General features: G+C 42.9%; 1 protein-coding gene across 1 annotated transcript in view; it reads right to left on the bottom strand.

The window, feature by feature from the left end:
• Positions 1-7,109: 7,109 nt before the first annotated feature.
• Positions 7,110-16,202, bottom strand: part of ADAMTS17 (ADAM metallopeptidase with thrombospondin type 1 motif 17) — a 183,698-nt gene continuing 174,605 nt past the window's right edge. Inside the window, exons 24-25 of the mRNA XM_035890595.1 lie at positions 10,406-10,583; positions 7,110-7,261 (exon numbers count right to left, since the gene is read on the bottom strand). Of these exons, the coding sequence (XP_035746488.1) occupies positions 7,110-7,261; positions 10,406-10,583 (330 nt within the window). The remainder of the gene's footprint in view (positions 7,262-10,405; positions 10,584-16,202) is intronic.

Here is a 16,202-nt window from a genome sequence, read left to right as displayed (position 1 = left end):
CACTTGAGCAGATGAGGGAAGATATTTTGTATAGACTGCAAAGGTGGCGAAGTTTCTGGCGGGTGCAAATCAAGTTGTGGGGGACAAAGCAGCTGCAAGCACAGCAAGAGGGGAAAGAGACAACGATCATGGAGGGAGGGCAAGGCCATGAAGTGTGTCTGGGAGGAAGAGAGGAGGAAGGACAAGGCAAGCATCTCTGGAGTTACACCGACTGCTAAAGCCCCTGAGGCTCAGGAGAGGCTGGAGATGCCGAGGGTGCAAGGGTTCATCTGGAGACCGAGTTGCACCAGGAGCCGGCCTCACACGCAGACGTCCTGTGGGCTCCACCATGGCGAGCGTGCAGAGTCGCTCTCTCCCGAGGCCGAGGAGGATGCCAAGGCCTGTGGCATGACCCAGACAAGTCACACTGGAGGCTCCAGCTCCACCCAGGCCACAAAGGGATGAAACACCCAAACAGGAGTCTTTCACAGCCAAACAAGAGGAGCTGAGGGAAACCACAACTTTTAAGAAAGCCCAGTTGCTTTTCTCCAGCCCAGTGGCTGAGGTGGATACCTACCCCAGGCCATGTGGACCTTGCCAGTGTCTTGGCTGTGGGAAGACATATTCAAGCCCCAGACATCAGCTGCAGGACTCTGCTAATTGGGAAAGTCTGTCTGAGTGTCTGGGCACCGTTTGGCAGACACGACAGCTCTGACAAAATAATAAATGTGGTACAGTGCAGCCTGCAGGCATTCTTCGTGGGGTCTATCACATGAAAGTGGCATGAAAGGAGACGAGGCAATGCAAGACACATGGAGGTCAGCGTTGGAGACTCTCTGATTACCTTCTGGGGTAGTTACTGCTAAGGGGAGTTTGTGGTCCCTCTCTGCTTAGATAGTCTCTTGTTTAAACTCTCCTTTTATAAACAGGCAATTCTTCCCATCCAAAGTGAAGATGCTTCAGTCCTGCTTGCCCAAGGCAGTTATGCTGTTGGAAAGTCTCTCTCCACGCAGACCATCCCATTTCTAAAGAGTGTGAAGAGAAGCCAGAGACATGATAAAAGGACAAAAAAAAAAAAATGGACACAGAAAAGATAACCAATCTTTCTGCATTAGTAGCATTTGAGGAACTCCTATCTTCCTACTGATCTGCCTCCAAATCAAGACAAACAGAAGCATGCTGACATGCAGGTTTTATGGAGAAGTATTATCAAGCATGTTCAGTCCAAGTACTTGAAGAAGAAATGCTGTTCAGGAGCAGTTCCCACAGTCTGCCCGTTTCTGGGTGCAATACATTCATGCAGCAGCAGGACAAGTGAGGCAAGCAACTTGCCAGCAAGTAGGTTACCAGGGCTTCTTTTCTTACACCATCAGAAGTGTGAGTGCATTGAACGTGGGTGCGTCTGGCACAGTTTTTCTCTGCCTGGAACTCTACAGCATATTGGTGTTTGGGCCGACACTCTTCAATAAGAAGAAAACATACCGTTCCCAACGGACCATGTGGTGTTGGGGAAAGCACAAAGAAACATGCAGTTTTCACTCTACCCAATAGAGCAAGGTCCTCCAACAGTAGTACTCTGGTGGGGGGCATGGGGCTGATGCCAGGGTAAGGTGATCCATATGGAGCTTTTTGCAAAGAAATTTCCTTCCAGAGAAAGCAGGGTCCCGCTAGCTTGCTGCAAGGGACCAAGAGACATCTAAAAACTTGCAAGAGAGTGAAGGAAGCTGGTGGCGTTGGCAGAGGCAGAACTGAACTCCAAGAAGCTGAAGAGAGATTATACTTTCCTCCTGGTACTTTTATGCCAGAGCACCAGAGCCATCTGATCCCCACCAGCCTTTAAGGATCTTGGCTGAGGTGTCTTAAATAAAAAGACAATGGAGATCACAGGGAAGGACAATGGCTTCAAATCATCTGGTTTCTTGGTTAGAAGATGGGGATTAGACATAAGAGACAAACAGCAAACTGCTACATGCAAAATAGGCAAACTAAGTATGTAAGCCTACTGGATTTATACAAGAGATATTGGCACATACCAGGAAAATGTCAAGCCAAATGTATGACAGCATTCCTTACACCCTTCCCACCCATAGCCATATCCCAGCTTAATGTAAAGCCTTTTGGCTTCCAAAAGCTTATAGCTATTTTTTATTGTTTAAACAGGTCAACAATTGCAATCATATGTTGACTCCAGGCAATACACAAACACGATGATGTGTTAATATACAGCAACACTTGGATGGACTTTCTATAATTTTGTGGCTGTTAACAGTCATATGTATGATTGCAGCGGGCCTGGTATCTCCTAAGGCTACCTCTGAAAAGTAGGAAGCCTATCAATGTTGTGCCATTACCAAGAAGCCAGCGTGAGATCAGTAAATGAGCTCTATTTTTAATATAAGTATAAACTCCATTTCTGGAAATAATTTTGGGAGGACTCTCACACCAACTGTTATGTCCGCTTGTTTTTAAGGCTGCTTTAGAAAGGTGCTGCTCCCATCTCCAAGAAGTGTCCTTTTAACAAGAATTGAGCTGGAATAGGATATGGATGATGAAATATTTGTAAGACAGGATGGGAGAGGGTCCTACAGGCATATCTTTATGCAGCTGTCTGCAAAATAACATCTTCATCATGCTGAGCGGGGAATTGAATAGTACAAAGATGCTGGCTAGTGCCTACAACAAAGACATCCAAAACGCTTGGCACTGAAGTAATTCTGTTTATTTCACACCAGGGAAGTGTGCAGCTAGGTTATGCAGATACCTTTCCAACGGATGGGATAATTTTGCTCCAATATAAATTTCCACATGCTCAGTAGCCTTCATTATCAGGTTGCGTCTGTGGAGCAGCTACCATTAAACATCCAGCAAACTGCCACTTCATCTCAGCTCCAACACCTATTGAAAGCAACCTTTCGCAAAAGCACTTGCAAAATGTCCCTCCCCCCACGCATAAGCTTTAGCTTCCCCGCAGCCTGCTCAGGCATACATGGTGATACCCCAAATGGAGCCTGGCTCCCATTTCCCAGACAGGCATTTTCTACCGTTGTGTCACTCACCACAGACCTTGCAAGGCATTAATCAGGTATTAACATTCCCTGTGCTTTATTTTGCAACCCGACCGGCACAAGACCCATCATTTCTTTATTTGTTAGCACACTGGGAACTCTGAGATGCCAGAATTTTAGTGACAAATGACCTTTTACACCCACTACAGCTATGAAACAGTTGGCCTAGACTTAACCGAACCCCAGTCTCAGTCCAGTATTAGACAGATGCATAGTGTACTACTTACAGCTTCGCTGCTTCCTCTTAATTTTCATGCTAGCTATTTGGTTTGCTTTGTATTTTTTTTCAAGTTCAGAAACCTTATTAAAGTTGTTATGGAAAAAATAAATTTTATTATTCAACATACTCAATCTTTTCAAAATGGAATGATCCTCTTTTCTTTTTTTTTTTGGTTTTCATTTACAACTGGTTCCATTCAGTTCGACTGTTTTTATCTTTCCTATTTATAACCAGCACCAAAAAGAAAATTACCATGGATACAGTACATATGCAAATTAGCTAATGGAAAAATATATACATTTCACTCTGTAATGAAAAACTTAAATGATATTATTGCCATGGAGAATATATCCCTGTATTATAATAAAATATCAAGCAATAATCAACTGCTAAGATTCTTTTCCACCAACAAAAAATAGCACCATACATGAGATAGTGAGAATCTACACTCAATAACACAATTGTGCAACTAGAAATGTACAGTACTTTAGTAACAGTACAGAGTATTGTTTACAATATGGAAATACCACCACTGTAATCAAAAGAGCGTCAATCTCTTACGAACAACTAAAAAAAGTATTGTCATAGATACACAGAAACAAACAGCTTTCTTTTCACCAGTATGCAGTAACTGAGGGCAGAGCATAGCTGTAAATTCATAGTAAAGCTCCTATAAAATGATACAAAACAGAAGTGCAGGAGTATTGAACAGAATTAAACTTTTTAATTATTACTATTTTTCTGGTTATTATAGAATGCGAAGGTTGTCACCATATGAAGTAAGAGAATGTAATAAAATGGAGCTGTGTTGTGCCATCAGTTTTAAATTCATGTTGGTTTCTGATTATAAAAAAAAAAAGTTGATGCACACTAATCTGTGGGCTGTGAGAGCAAGTGAGGTGGTTTTTTCAGTGCTCAGACATGTGAAAGAATTCCTTGTAAATTCATGTTTCCTTAGGTAGGGCCTAGAACTTGGACCCAAATGTCCTTTGAAGTCCAGGAACTAGGATACTGGGACAGGCCACAGGTCTAACTAGCCTGGTATCCTGTTCTGAAACAGTGAACAGTAGTGAATTATTAGTGAAAAACATAAGAATTAAAATCCTTCCTTTCCTATGCACCTTTCTAGGAGCCCACATTTTGCCTAGAGAGGGTGACAGATCAGCACCAGAAGGAAAAATGACCCCTGCTATTTAAAAGCACCTTTGATTCCCATTAATAATAAATGCACGCACTATTCTTCCTAGATAACAGAGAAGCCTGGTGGCAAATCCTTCAACAGCCCAATGTGAGTATAGTAATGCCAAAAATGATCAGCAAGGGGGTGGCGTTTCATCAGGCCAGGCCACTTCATGGGCAAATGTTGCCCATTAAAAGAAAATCAGCAAACTCCAACCCAAGTGAAGGATGTAAGGGGACCCATCTCAGCCAAACTGCTGTGAGGCAGCTGTGGGGGTAGGGAGGCAGCAAGGGCAGTCACAGCCCTGCTGTACCATCAGGGTACCATCAGGGCTGTGTTCCTGCAGGGTATGACAGGAGGCAAGGGAGGAAACTGCCACTGTGCATTACCAGCATAAATCAGGTCCTCTGGGCTCCGTCTGATCTCTTGGAACTTTCTCATTAGCAGTTCATCTACCTGTTAATTTGCCTAACTGAACATCACCATAGTATTGCCTACATCTTCCCTGTCACCCCTGCTAGCAACATTTTCCACTGACACTTGCTAAGTAGTTACAGAACCTCTGCATTTCGGCTACAGGGTGGGAATAACAGAAGAAGAAGGTCTGATCCTGACTATAAGATGCCAAAAGAACATCCAGTATAACAAAAAACAAGTTGGAATCATTTCCCTGATAGAGAAAATCATCTGGGGCATTGGAAAGCAGATCTGTTTGAGACAGGCACTTGAGAAAAAATTGTGTGCAAATGTGCCTTTATGCATACAGGCCAGCCCTTGTGTGCACACGTGCTCATTTGCACTAATAAGCCCAGAAGTGAATGTGAAGCCCACACAGTATTAGTTCATTGATGAATGTTAGCTCCCTGTGCTTGAAAAACTTAGCCCTTAATAAAATGCTAATGAGTTATTCCAGTAAGGTCCTGGACATTGAAAGGATTGTAATAAAGAAGAAAAAGTTGCTTTAAAGGTATGTTCGGTACTAAGAGTCTTCATCCCTCCTTGCATTGAAAAAAAAAGAGAAAACAGCAACAAAGACAACTTGAGGACAAGTGTGAGCTGCAATCCAGACCAGCCCAGGGGCTGGGGGTAGTCGCTGGGCTTAGTTCTGCACTCATCTCCAAAGAACAAAACAGTAACATGCAGTTCTAGGGCGAGTACAAAGCTGCAATTCACCCAAATGGCCCTGTTCGTATCAGGAAAGAGCGGGCTGTAACTTAACCACCGCACAACTGACCTTGGACCCTGGCAAGGGAAACGATACATGTTGGAGCAAGGTATGATACAGAGACGTTGATCTGTAGGACTAACGGAGGGGACAAACTCTGCCCTGGGTAGAGCTCTTGTTTCAAGTCTCACATCTCAAAGAGGAATTTGGTTTAAAGTGCAGAGACACGGGAGAGAGTATCATATATGCAGCTCTTGCTAAATGCTGTGATAGCATCAGTCTGATAGCACCAAACTCGATAGCACCACAAAAGTAAGACAGGAAGCATTAAAATACAGTGAGTAAAACCCCTTACTGAAGGCAATGGAAGTCTTAGCCTTATGGCTTTGACAAGTTCAAGATTTCACTTTGAGTGTCTTGTATCACTGACTGCTTTCGCCTCAAAAGGCTGCATAACCTCAGATGTATACAAGAGCCAAGAGATAGGAGACACCTCCTCTGCTCTCCACTCCATCCTTCTCACAAAGGTTGCTCCAAATCCTGTTTCTGTACCAACCCTATCCAGTTTCATGGTCCTCCTAAAAAAAGCATTCAGTCTCATTGTCTGATTGACTTCTAAAAACCGGAGAGAGATTAGGCCAAGCAATCCCTCAGTGAGCTCTACTGGCTGAAATGATTTCTGGCTTCTTCCATCTCATGTAAATGGTTCTTGCTTAAAAATAGCTACCTACTGCTAGTTAATACACTTCCATTTCTTTAAGCTCAGAGAAAAATTAGGTTTCATAAAAGAAACTATGTTATTCTGGGGAAAAGAGAGAGAGGATTGGTTTTTAAAATTAGAAAGAAGAGCAGTCCCCATTAGTTGCTCTAAAAAGTATGACTTGGAATGTTGGCTATAATTGTACTGAGTTTTCTGCAGGAATTTCAGAGATGTCCATCCTCTGCTATCAGTTTTCACAAGCTTTTACAGCAAATCCTCTCTTTAAATTAAGCCTTTCATTTACGTGTGTCCCTCCAAGCCCACTCCACAGTGGGATAACTGCTGGGAATTGAAAACATCAGATGAAAGCCAAGATTAAAAGATTAAGTAATGTCTCTACCTTTGCTGAATTATTTTGCCAGAGGCCTTCCTCCATGGAGGTACCCATAACCTTAGTCAATGTAATCACTTTGCAGCTCTTGTCCTTTTCTTTAATGGTAGCAAGCCATCCAGTGGCTGGTGATTTAATATATTAAAGTAAAAAGCATTAATGAAAAATGTAAGGATGTCAAAATACGATAAAATGATTGGCTCCTTGAGATGACTCTTTCTGTTTGTTTTTTTACGGTGGATGAGTGGATTACTTTGGTATCCAGTCTGTAGAATTAGTTTCAAGTCTTATTACGTATGCTTTGGAATCCACCACATTGTAGCAACTCATGAAGTTCCAGTACTCAGACCTACTAGTCCGTGATTTACATACAAATAGCTGTAATACTCTAAGAAGTAGCACAGGTTCATTAACTCTTCTGCTGCATCTTGTTTGCATAAAAGTCTCTGCAAGTCTGGCAACAGCGCTGATACCACCGCATGTCTTGGCACAGATTCTTCTCCCGGATCACCCTGCAGTACACTGTCCACTGGTCGCCTGTGCACTTGTACGTGAGAGCAGCTTTGGACAAGAAAAGAAAGAAGAAACTAGCAGATTATCCAGAGAATAGCATTGCAGGTGTGATCAAAATCACTGCACATGAGGGAAGAAAGGGCCAATCTCGCTGTCAGCACTGGGGACCAGCTGATGTTCTTTCTACTGAAATATCAGGCTCTTGGAAGTGCTTACTGCAAGGGTGTAGCTGGACATGGCTGTGGGAACACAAGCCTCTTCACGTTGTACCTATTTTGTCTCAGTGAAAAGTAGGCCTAGATGAACAAACCATCGTCCTAGATTTAAGCACACGAACAGCTCGCAGCAGTCAATGGGAAGCTGTGTGCTCCCAGGGAGAGTGCTTTGCTAAGGCACACTTTCAGGAGTGGCCATCATCCTCTCAGTGGAAAACTTTTTTACAGACAAGCAAAATCAAACCCAGTTTGATGGATGTAAAGCTGAATTAACAGGAAGAAAAAAAATAATATTTCTTAGTGTAGCAAAACCAGTAGGATAACAATATTGGGAGAGGGGGCTGGATGGCCAGAACTCCCTCAGACTGACTAAAGGTTTGTGCAGGAGGGAAAGCATCACAAAGCCACCGTTGCCGAATCTGTTGACAATATCATTAAAGTGTCACATGTGCTTTTATAAATAAAGTAAGAGTAGTGAAGCTGTACACTTGATAAAAGTGCACACATATAGTAAGCACTTGTTATGGTATGTGATTTATAAATTGTATGTAGCATTCTTAGAAATGCTGTGATAATTGGAAACTCTTCTAAATGAATATTGTGGCCTCTGAGGTTGGCAAAAAATGGTTTAATTAAAGAACATCAAAAGGTGCTGATCCAGCAACATCTTGAGTCCCTTGTTCTTCATCTCTGTCTAATGGAACCAGGAAAGGCTCTTATCCTGTATTTAGCTGTGAGACTCAGTGCCAAGCACCAGAAAATGACAGCAGCAAAACTGGTAGGGATGTTTATCACTGAAGCTTCATTCAGTTGGACAAGAAGGAAAAGTTTGATAGAATCTGATGGAATGAAGTTGCACTGTCCCAGCAAAAAAGGAACACGAAGCCAATTTAAAAAAAGACTGATTGCGAGAAAAAAAATTGAGTCAGTGATCATCCTAAATGGGGGGAGGATAGAGCTATTTCTATCGAGTCTGCCAGCAGTGGAGGGGCTTTTTGAGGGGGTTGGATCTGCAGCGCTCCCCCCTAGCTATGGTTCCAAACATGATGTAGCTGAATAAATTGCACATCTTGCAAGAATATCTGAGATAGACCTCATGAATCTGGGATGAGAGACTTTATATAATAGAAAGACACTAAGTCCCAAACAAGGCTACTATTTTAGAGGTCCAAGGTCCCTCATAGGTTGTGAAGTGAGACAGGAGGCACATCTAGAAAGCAACATGGGTCAGGGGCCTGAGGAACAGAATAAACCCCCTCTGAATGTGTCTTCACTGAGGGACGCCGGCCACAGATGTAAAAGTCAGCTGAAGTGAACTCCACACTTAGATACTTCTGAAAATGATACCCGGGATGAAAAACATTCTGGAGTGGGGCCAAGGCAGCGTGGGCTTTGTAGACTACTGGATTTTTTTTTTCTGTATAATTTCTTTTTGGTGAGATTTCCATTGCAGAAAACAGAAAATTTTGTTTAAAGATAATCCAATGAGAATTTGTTTATAAGCAGGAAGAGCAAAACACTTTATGATATATCTTTCCGCTAATATCAAATATCATTGTTTCTGGCCCCGGTGACTCCAAGCCCGGTTTAGAGACAAAAGCATCCCAAATTACTTGCAGATTACTTTCAGCAGGGACTTGAGCCTCCTCAGTCTTCTAAACACGTGAGCTTTTTATTGCTTTGTCCTAAAATGTGAATTAGGATGGATTTCTTGTCTCATCAGTGTATCAAGAGCTTACTTCTCAAATGAAATGTTTTCCTTCCACTATGCTCTTAGTGCTAAAATTTCTGGGAAGTACTCTCATATGTTCTTAAACAAAAGAGGTTAGAAGCTCCTCAGTACGACTGCATTTGCAAGAATAAAATTTCCCATATTCTTTTAAACATCTGTTAAACTTTTGGGAAACAAATTTCTGTTCAGAAGCTTCAAGTCCAGCCCAAGTTTAAGTGTTATTTAATACTGGACAGTGCTATTAGAAAATGGTTCTCTATTACTTAGCAGCTTTGTCTTTTCATGTGTATTAGAAGCTTCTTAGCCTACAAGACTGGCTCTGCTGAGAGGGTGGAGGCTGTTCTTTCTGGTAAGCTCTTAGCAGCATTGTTTACAACCCAGCCTCTGAGGCTGTGTCAGTGGAGCCAATGGCTTAGTTTAGCTTCATCTTACTGGTGATGATGTGTGAAATGTAAAGAAACCAGCTTGGGTTTTGGAGCTGTGGCTGAACATACAGGGCTGAAGTTTGGAAAAATATATTTTTATCCCCTTATGAACTGAGCAAATATGATGTGGAAAATCATAGATTCCCACAATTTTGTATTATCAGAAGCATTCTTAACTAGAGCCATTTCTTAAATACAGTGTTAAGGTGTTTCGGGAAACAGATGGCTTATCACCATATCCTCATCTCAGCCAGGTACATGGGGGATGCAGGGAGGGTGAGGAGAAGGACAGTGACAGAAAACCAAAGGGTTCACAGAAAGAGGCTGGCTGCTCTCTTGCCTCCCCAGGCAAATTAATTCATCAAACCACATTCTTGTAGCAGCAAATGAAAAGGAAAAAAAAAACAAACCAGTGATGTTCTACTTGTTAAGGTCGTGTACTTTTCTTGGGGCATGGATGAATAAATTATCATACTTCACACTCACCACAGTGAAAGTAGGGTGTGAAGGTGTTTGTGATGGAGAAAGATATGCCTGTCAGCTCCCTCACCTCGGATCAATCAATCAGTCACCCACCATTTGTGTGCTCCTGTTGGCCTCTCAGGTCCATCCACTGCTGAGCGCTCCAGCTTGGGTACGGATTGATGGATAAAAGAGAACCTATCCACACTAGACCTTTAGTCTAGAGTCTGACTGGGGGGCCCTCTCCTAATTTCTGGCCCTGGGCACTCCTCTGAAGCCCTACTTTTATCACACTGGGACCCTGGGCTTTGTCTGGTCCTTCACAGGTGACATCTTCCCCCCAACACCCCTCACTCACCAAGTCTGGGCGAGGTAATTGTGTTGACATTTATCTTCTCATTGCAGACCTCTTGGTGGCACTGCCTGTAGGCTGCTGGCTTGGACAGGACAGGGCACTCATTGCCGTGGCGCCCGGTGACTTTGTGCATACACTGGACCACGCGTGACTGGAGGCCCTTCCCACAGGTTGAGGAGCACTGGAGGAGAGAAGGCACTGAGACATGGTCCAAGCAGAATATTTTCAAAATCACATACACACATACACCAGAAAAATCACTGCCAGAGCTGAAGTGTGCAGCAGACCGGCAGCTCACTATGGTGCTAAGGACTCAACAACATGGGCATCGTGTCAGTCAGGGACACTTCATACAGCTGTTGCATTTGTCCATGATGATTTTGCAGCTTTGGGGAGTGCCATGAGCAGAGGAACTCTCCTGGCACAGGGAAGGAAGCTGTTGTCTTTCTGTCTGGACTTGCTCCGAGTCCACCTACACTGACTGTCCCTGTGGATGCCTACAAGGTTCAAGAAATCAGAGATGCCATTCCCTCCACCAGCCACAAAAAGGCAAAGCTGGAAAACGTATACTGCTTAATTACAGATGAGCAGCTTCCACCTCCCTCTCCACAAGTGACCCAGTGGTACTGGTTGCCTTGGTTTAAAAGCCCTCTCCAAGACCTGGATGGTCTAACAAGTCAAGAAGACCACTGCCAGGCACTGATATAAGATAAAGCCAAGGATTACAGCAGAGGCAGGCAGCTCCTACTGCATGCTTAGACATCTAGGGAAGCTCTGTTCCAGTATATGGGAGAACACATCAGCTATTCAAGTATTCACTCTCATCTATCCCTGCTAACCGTCTGGCACTTGTCTGTCCTCTTGGGAGCAACTGCAAATTGTACTCCATGAGTTTTGGCTTCTATTAGCCAGGAGGCCCAGCCTGTTTATATGCTCTCTTTGTTGTCATACAATTGGAGTCCCTACCTCTCCCCTCCCTCTTCCCCTGGCCCAGTCGCTTGTGATTTACAATGTCCTACTTGCACGCTGTTCAGTTTTAATAAAGCAAACACAGTGAGCACAGTGAGGTGCACCAGCTGGAGTTAATAAAAGAACCTTGTATTTAAAATAAAGAAACAATGGGTTGCAGGACTTTGGTAAGATTCCTATTTCTGCTAAAGCCACACACAAGCTGTGTATGGGGAGAGGAGGAGGTGGGGGAAAACTCAGGAGATATAATTAGGATGATGTAAAAAAAAGACCATGTTTTCTGTCCTCTGCTGTTTCTGAACAAAGTCAGGACAGTGGAGTTCTCTCCCTGAAAAACACCATTGTCTCAGACTGGTACTTCTTAAAAATGGCATGCCAAATATTGAAGAGGCTCAAAAGATGAGCACTGTTGAGGTTGGCCTGAAGTTCAAGCACAAAGAATGTGTATGCAGTGTGGATGCTTGTAAGACTAGGACCCAAGGGCAAAAGAACTCATGGATGCATGTAGGCCTCCACCTCTCCCTTCTATGGGGGACAGCACGGCAAAGATGTGGTCATTTTGTTCTGGAAGTATCACAACCCCCCCCTGCTGCTTCTCAAACATCATCTGATACAAGAAGTATAGCTTTGTTCTGGGCTGGAGCACAGGGAGCTTTTCCTTCCTGTGTGAATCACTGAAAGGCCTGATAAAAAGTGGCCTCAGATTAACAGGACCATGTAAAATAGAGCTGATGGAGTCCTGTTTCAGACAACCCAGTGCAGAAATACATTTGCACAATGGGAACTCTTTATTTCTGGGTAGGAGGAGTTGCAGGATCAGTGAAGCCTGTTGTCAAAAATAACAGAGTCTTTATCTAATTTTCTTCTATAGTCACTCACATTAATGACTGTTTGTTAAACGGGTTTCTTGTATTTGATGTACTCACCAAATTTGTATTTGCTTTTCTCTTAATTTCCCCCCTATATTCCACCTGCTCTTTATTCCTATTCCCCCAGAGCCTTTTTCTAGGACTGAACGTCTCCATTCAGAACAATCTCTGGCTTAGATTCCTTCTGCACTTTGCCACTAGGCCATCCTGGTGTGCAGTTTACTTCTGTGTTTCCAGCTATACAGCCCCCTCCAGGACCTGATTATTGTGTTCTGAAGGTAGCAGTCGTGCTATATTAAAACTTTACATGCATTCTGGAACAACTTTTTTTTTTTAATACATAATTGGTTTTTTTTGCTTTACATCCTTCTTATTTCAATTTAGGGCCAACGCACTAGTTTACGACAGATTTTTTGCAGTTAGATTTTCAGATGTTGACTTTACATCAAAATTTGGTCACTGTCTGTTAATACCTCCACAACGGTTATGGTATTTAGGACTATGCTGAATGAGCCCTTCCCTTGTATGCCCTACAGGGAGCTATTCCAAAGAGCAATCGTAAAAGTCCCTTATTTAAACCCCCTTCATAACCTGAGCTTCTGCAGTGCGATGTAGGCATTTCATTAGCCTTGGGTGTCCTTCTGCTCTTCCCCAGCACTGTGTGCCCTCAGTGACTTCTACCAGCCTGGAAGCCAGTTCAGGCATGGCCATTACATCTGGATTTAAAGTTAGCAATTTTTATCCTGATAAATGCAACTATTGGGCCCTTCCACTTCACTAGTCATATGCAACCTCTAATCCTCAGGATTTCAGTGGCACTTTTAGTCTCCAGAGTGCTTTACACAAAACTCTTTGCAAGGGGAGTGTAATTGTGCATCCATTTTACAAACAGAATAGCTGTTTATCACATAGGCATGAAATAACCTATTCAGGCCATGGGGTTCCTTCACGTGACTGTAATACAGTGAGTCTGAAACCTCTGTTTCTGGCTTTTAGGCACTCCCTATGCTTATGAATGCTCTTAACAGAGGGAAAAAAAATTTAAAAAAAGAAAGAATAAAAGAAAGAAAAAAAGGCATTTTTCTCATAAGGTGAATAAGTTTTTCAGATACCAATATACAAACACTCACCTACCTTTGTCTGTGTTCCTGTCTCTGCATTTGTTAACCAGCAAGGAGGGCAAGCAATGAAACTTTCCACAGACACTGCCAACTCCAATCCTTAGACAAATAACAGCAGAGTTTTTGCCCGAAGCAGTTTTATTCCTTCTCCTGGGAGACTGGGATCATCACCTATGCTATGCAATTAGTTTTTCACAGCCAGGAAGACAGATTTTAACATCTTTCTTGAACTCTTTTGGGCTTGGCAGCTAAAGGAAGGTTGGACATCTGGCTTATTTTAAGACGAAATTTTCAACTCTGTACTTGGATAGTCTCTTTCCTAGGAATTTCAATAGGAAATAGGAATAGATACAAAATACATACAAAGGGGGAATTGTTACTCGTGCTGCACTATGAAGAGAGGACATCATTAAAAGAGGCATAAAAATCAAACTCCAACTGAACAGCAAATTCCCATAAATACCTTTCCTCCTACTCTGGACAGCTAAATGCATTGCTACAGTGTCTCTGTTCTCAAATATTTATGGAGCAAGGAAGCATATCCACAGAACAATTTTCAGGGCTAGCTTCACTCTGTGCCCTCTCATACAGGACCCTCAGGCTTGGGCACAGGTCATGAGGACTTTGAGTAAGGAAAGGTGCTGTGGCCTTCTTGCAAACAGAAGAATTCCCAGGCAGCCAACAGCTACCAGAGAGAGTGTATTGCTTGTGGCACTGTGGCCTGGGCTGCAGGGGCAAAAGCCCAGCACTCAATCCGGCTTCTGTACAGCTGGTAGAGTTCCACTGTGTAGAACGCTGGGAGGCTCCAGCGCCGCCCAGTGAAACTACATTGATCGTATTTAAAATGCTGTTGATGGACACTGGACTTTTTGGGCAAATACTGAGTTCTTAGACTGCTATTAGCAAGCATACTCTGAAAATGAGAAAAGCCTTTACAAGCATTGATGTAACTCCCAAGATATGCACGTTTTGATGCTGTGATGGAGTAAAGTGACCCGTGAATGTGGAGGACTGGTTTTGGAACCTGGTTTGGAGCTGTGTGGATCTCTGCCTGCCACCTGAGCTGCTACACAAGTACTGAGAAAAAACCCACCATCAACTTGCCTACTCTGGGAAGCTGGGGACTCGGGCAAGTGGTTGAGCAGAGGCATTGGTGTCAAACAAATAAGTGGTTTTTAACTTGCACCAGGCATTGCCGGTGATACCACTATCAGAAAAACGCATATGCAAAATTCAGGTAGTTTAACCATAATGCACTAAACTGACAATACAGCCATTGTAAACCGGAAATTCACCTACGTGCAAAGATCAAAGGATTGTTCAACACTGTAAAAAAGAGGGGGTTAATGAACAGTTACAAAAAGCGAACCTAATGAGAGCCCTTGTAACTCTCAGTTCAAACACTGCTTGAGAAGGCAAAAGGAATACAAAAATGCCTCCATTCACATTCTTTGGCAGTAACACACAAGCCAGTGGGGATATCCAGAAGGAAATAAACTCACAAATTGTCAAGGCAGCAGCTGCATTCATCAGCTTAAAGAAGATTTACTCACAGAAAAACTCCAACCTTAAGACCAAGCTACGATTTTTCAACTGGAATGCTATTTCCACCTTAGGATACTGATATGAAAGCTTGAAATCTACCAAAGGTGCTGACAGATGTCTAATTGCTTTGAAAGCAAATGCCTTGGGAGAATATTAGGTATTAAAATAGAATGAATTTACAGTAAGTGCTGAGATATGTCAGGGACTTGATCAACTCCTGATCTACAAAAGATAGCCAGAGAAAGAGAGAGGAATAAGAATGAATGAAGCCATGGCAGGGATGCTGTTGGGCAGCTGGAGGAATGCATAAAAAAGACCAGTCCAAAGAAGCCCTGTGTTGGGGCTTAACGGGGACAGGAGAACGTATAGATTTACCACTAAAGAGGACAGGCTCTGATCTGTTCAGGATTGAGTGGGATAATGAAGCATTGCTTATGCCTTAGCTGAGGGCTGCTAGCTAGGCAGGGATGCATTCAGACCATGTCACCTTTAAAAATGTCACTTTTCTAACTTCTAAGAGATGTTAGGCTCTTCTGTAAGAGACTCACTTTTTCCAGCAGAAGGTCATAGCATCCCTTCAGCCCATCCTGAACGCACTCCGATATTTAGAAGGCTGATCTGTTGGAGGGAGATATAGTTCAAGCTGACTGTCATAACTAAGCTGAAGGCAAGATGGTTTTTTTCTTTCTTCATCAGTCTGCAGCCATCTGATGTTTAAAGATACTGGTTTGTCCCCAATTTGCTGAAAGTTGCTGAAGCCAAGGATAACACTATGGCTAAAGCTCCAATATTCAGAGATAGAGTTGTGCTTTACTGACTTCAGAGTTCAACTATTTCAAGGCGTTGGGATAGGGTAGAGCGGTTTTCCCCCCAGGGGTCTTATTTCTTGCTTCTATGAAAGTCAGAAAGCAAGCAAGACAAGTTCCTATTAATAACATTCTAACACAGCATCTGAGATGAATGACAAATGTCCTGTAATTGCCCCGTTCCTGAGACCTTAATAGTATACATGTGTGTGCTTTGAAAGTCAGTGCTCTGCACACCTTAACGCCAGGCTTTTTATGAGTATCACTAATTTAAACTCTATAGTTCTAGCTGAAAAGCAGCATGCAATATGCTTTCATAAACACCAGGTCAGCTTTCACCATGGCATCATGCTAAAGAAAGAAATTTCTGTCTTTCCACTGATAAGATCTAATTAGCCCAAAGCAAACTGTAAGCTGTTTTTCAAGCTTCCTTTCTTTCTTTCTTTTTTTTTTTTTTTTTCCCTGTTTGAACCCCAGATCTGTAAAGAGA

This window comes from Egretta garzetta, unplaced genomic scaffold, assembly GCF_000687185.1.
Source record: "Egretta garzetta isolate BGI_Z169 unplaced genomic scaffold, ASM68718v1 scaffold322, whole genome shotgun sequence".
Classification (NCBI taxonomy): Eukaryota; Metazoa; Chordata; class Aves; order Pelecaniformes; family Ardeidae; genus Egretta; species Egretta garzetta.
The sequence above is the reverse complement of the archived record's forward strand: the minus strand, read 5'-3'. Positions and strand labels throughout refer to the sequence as shown.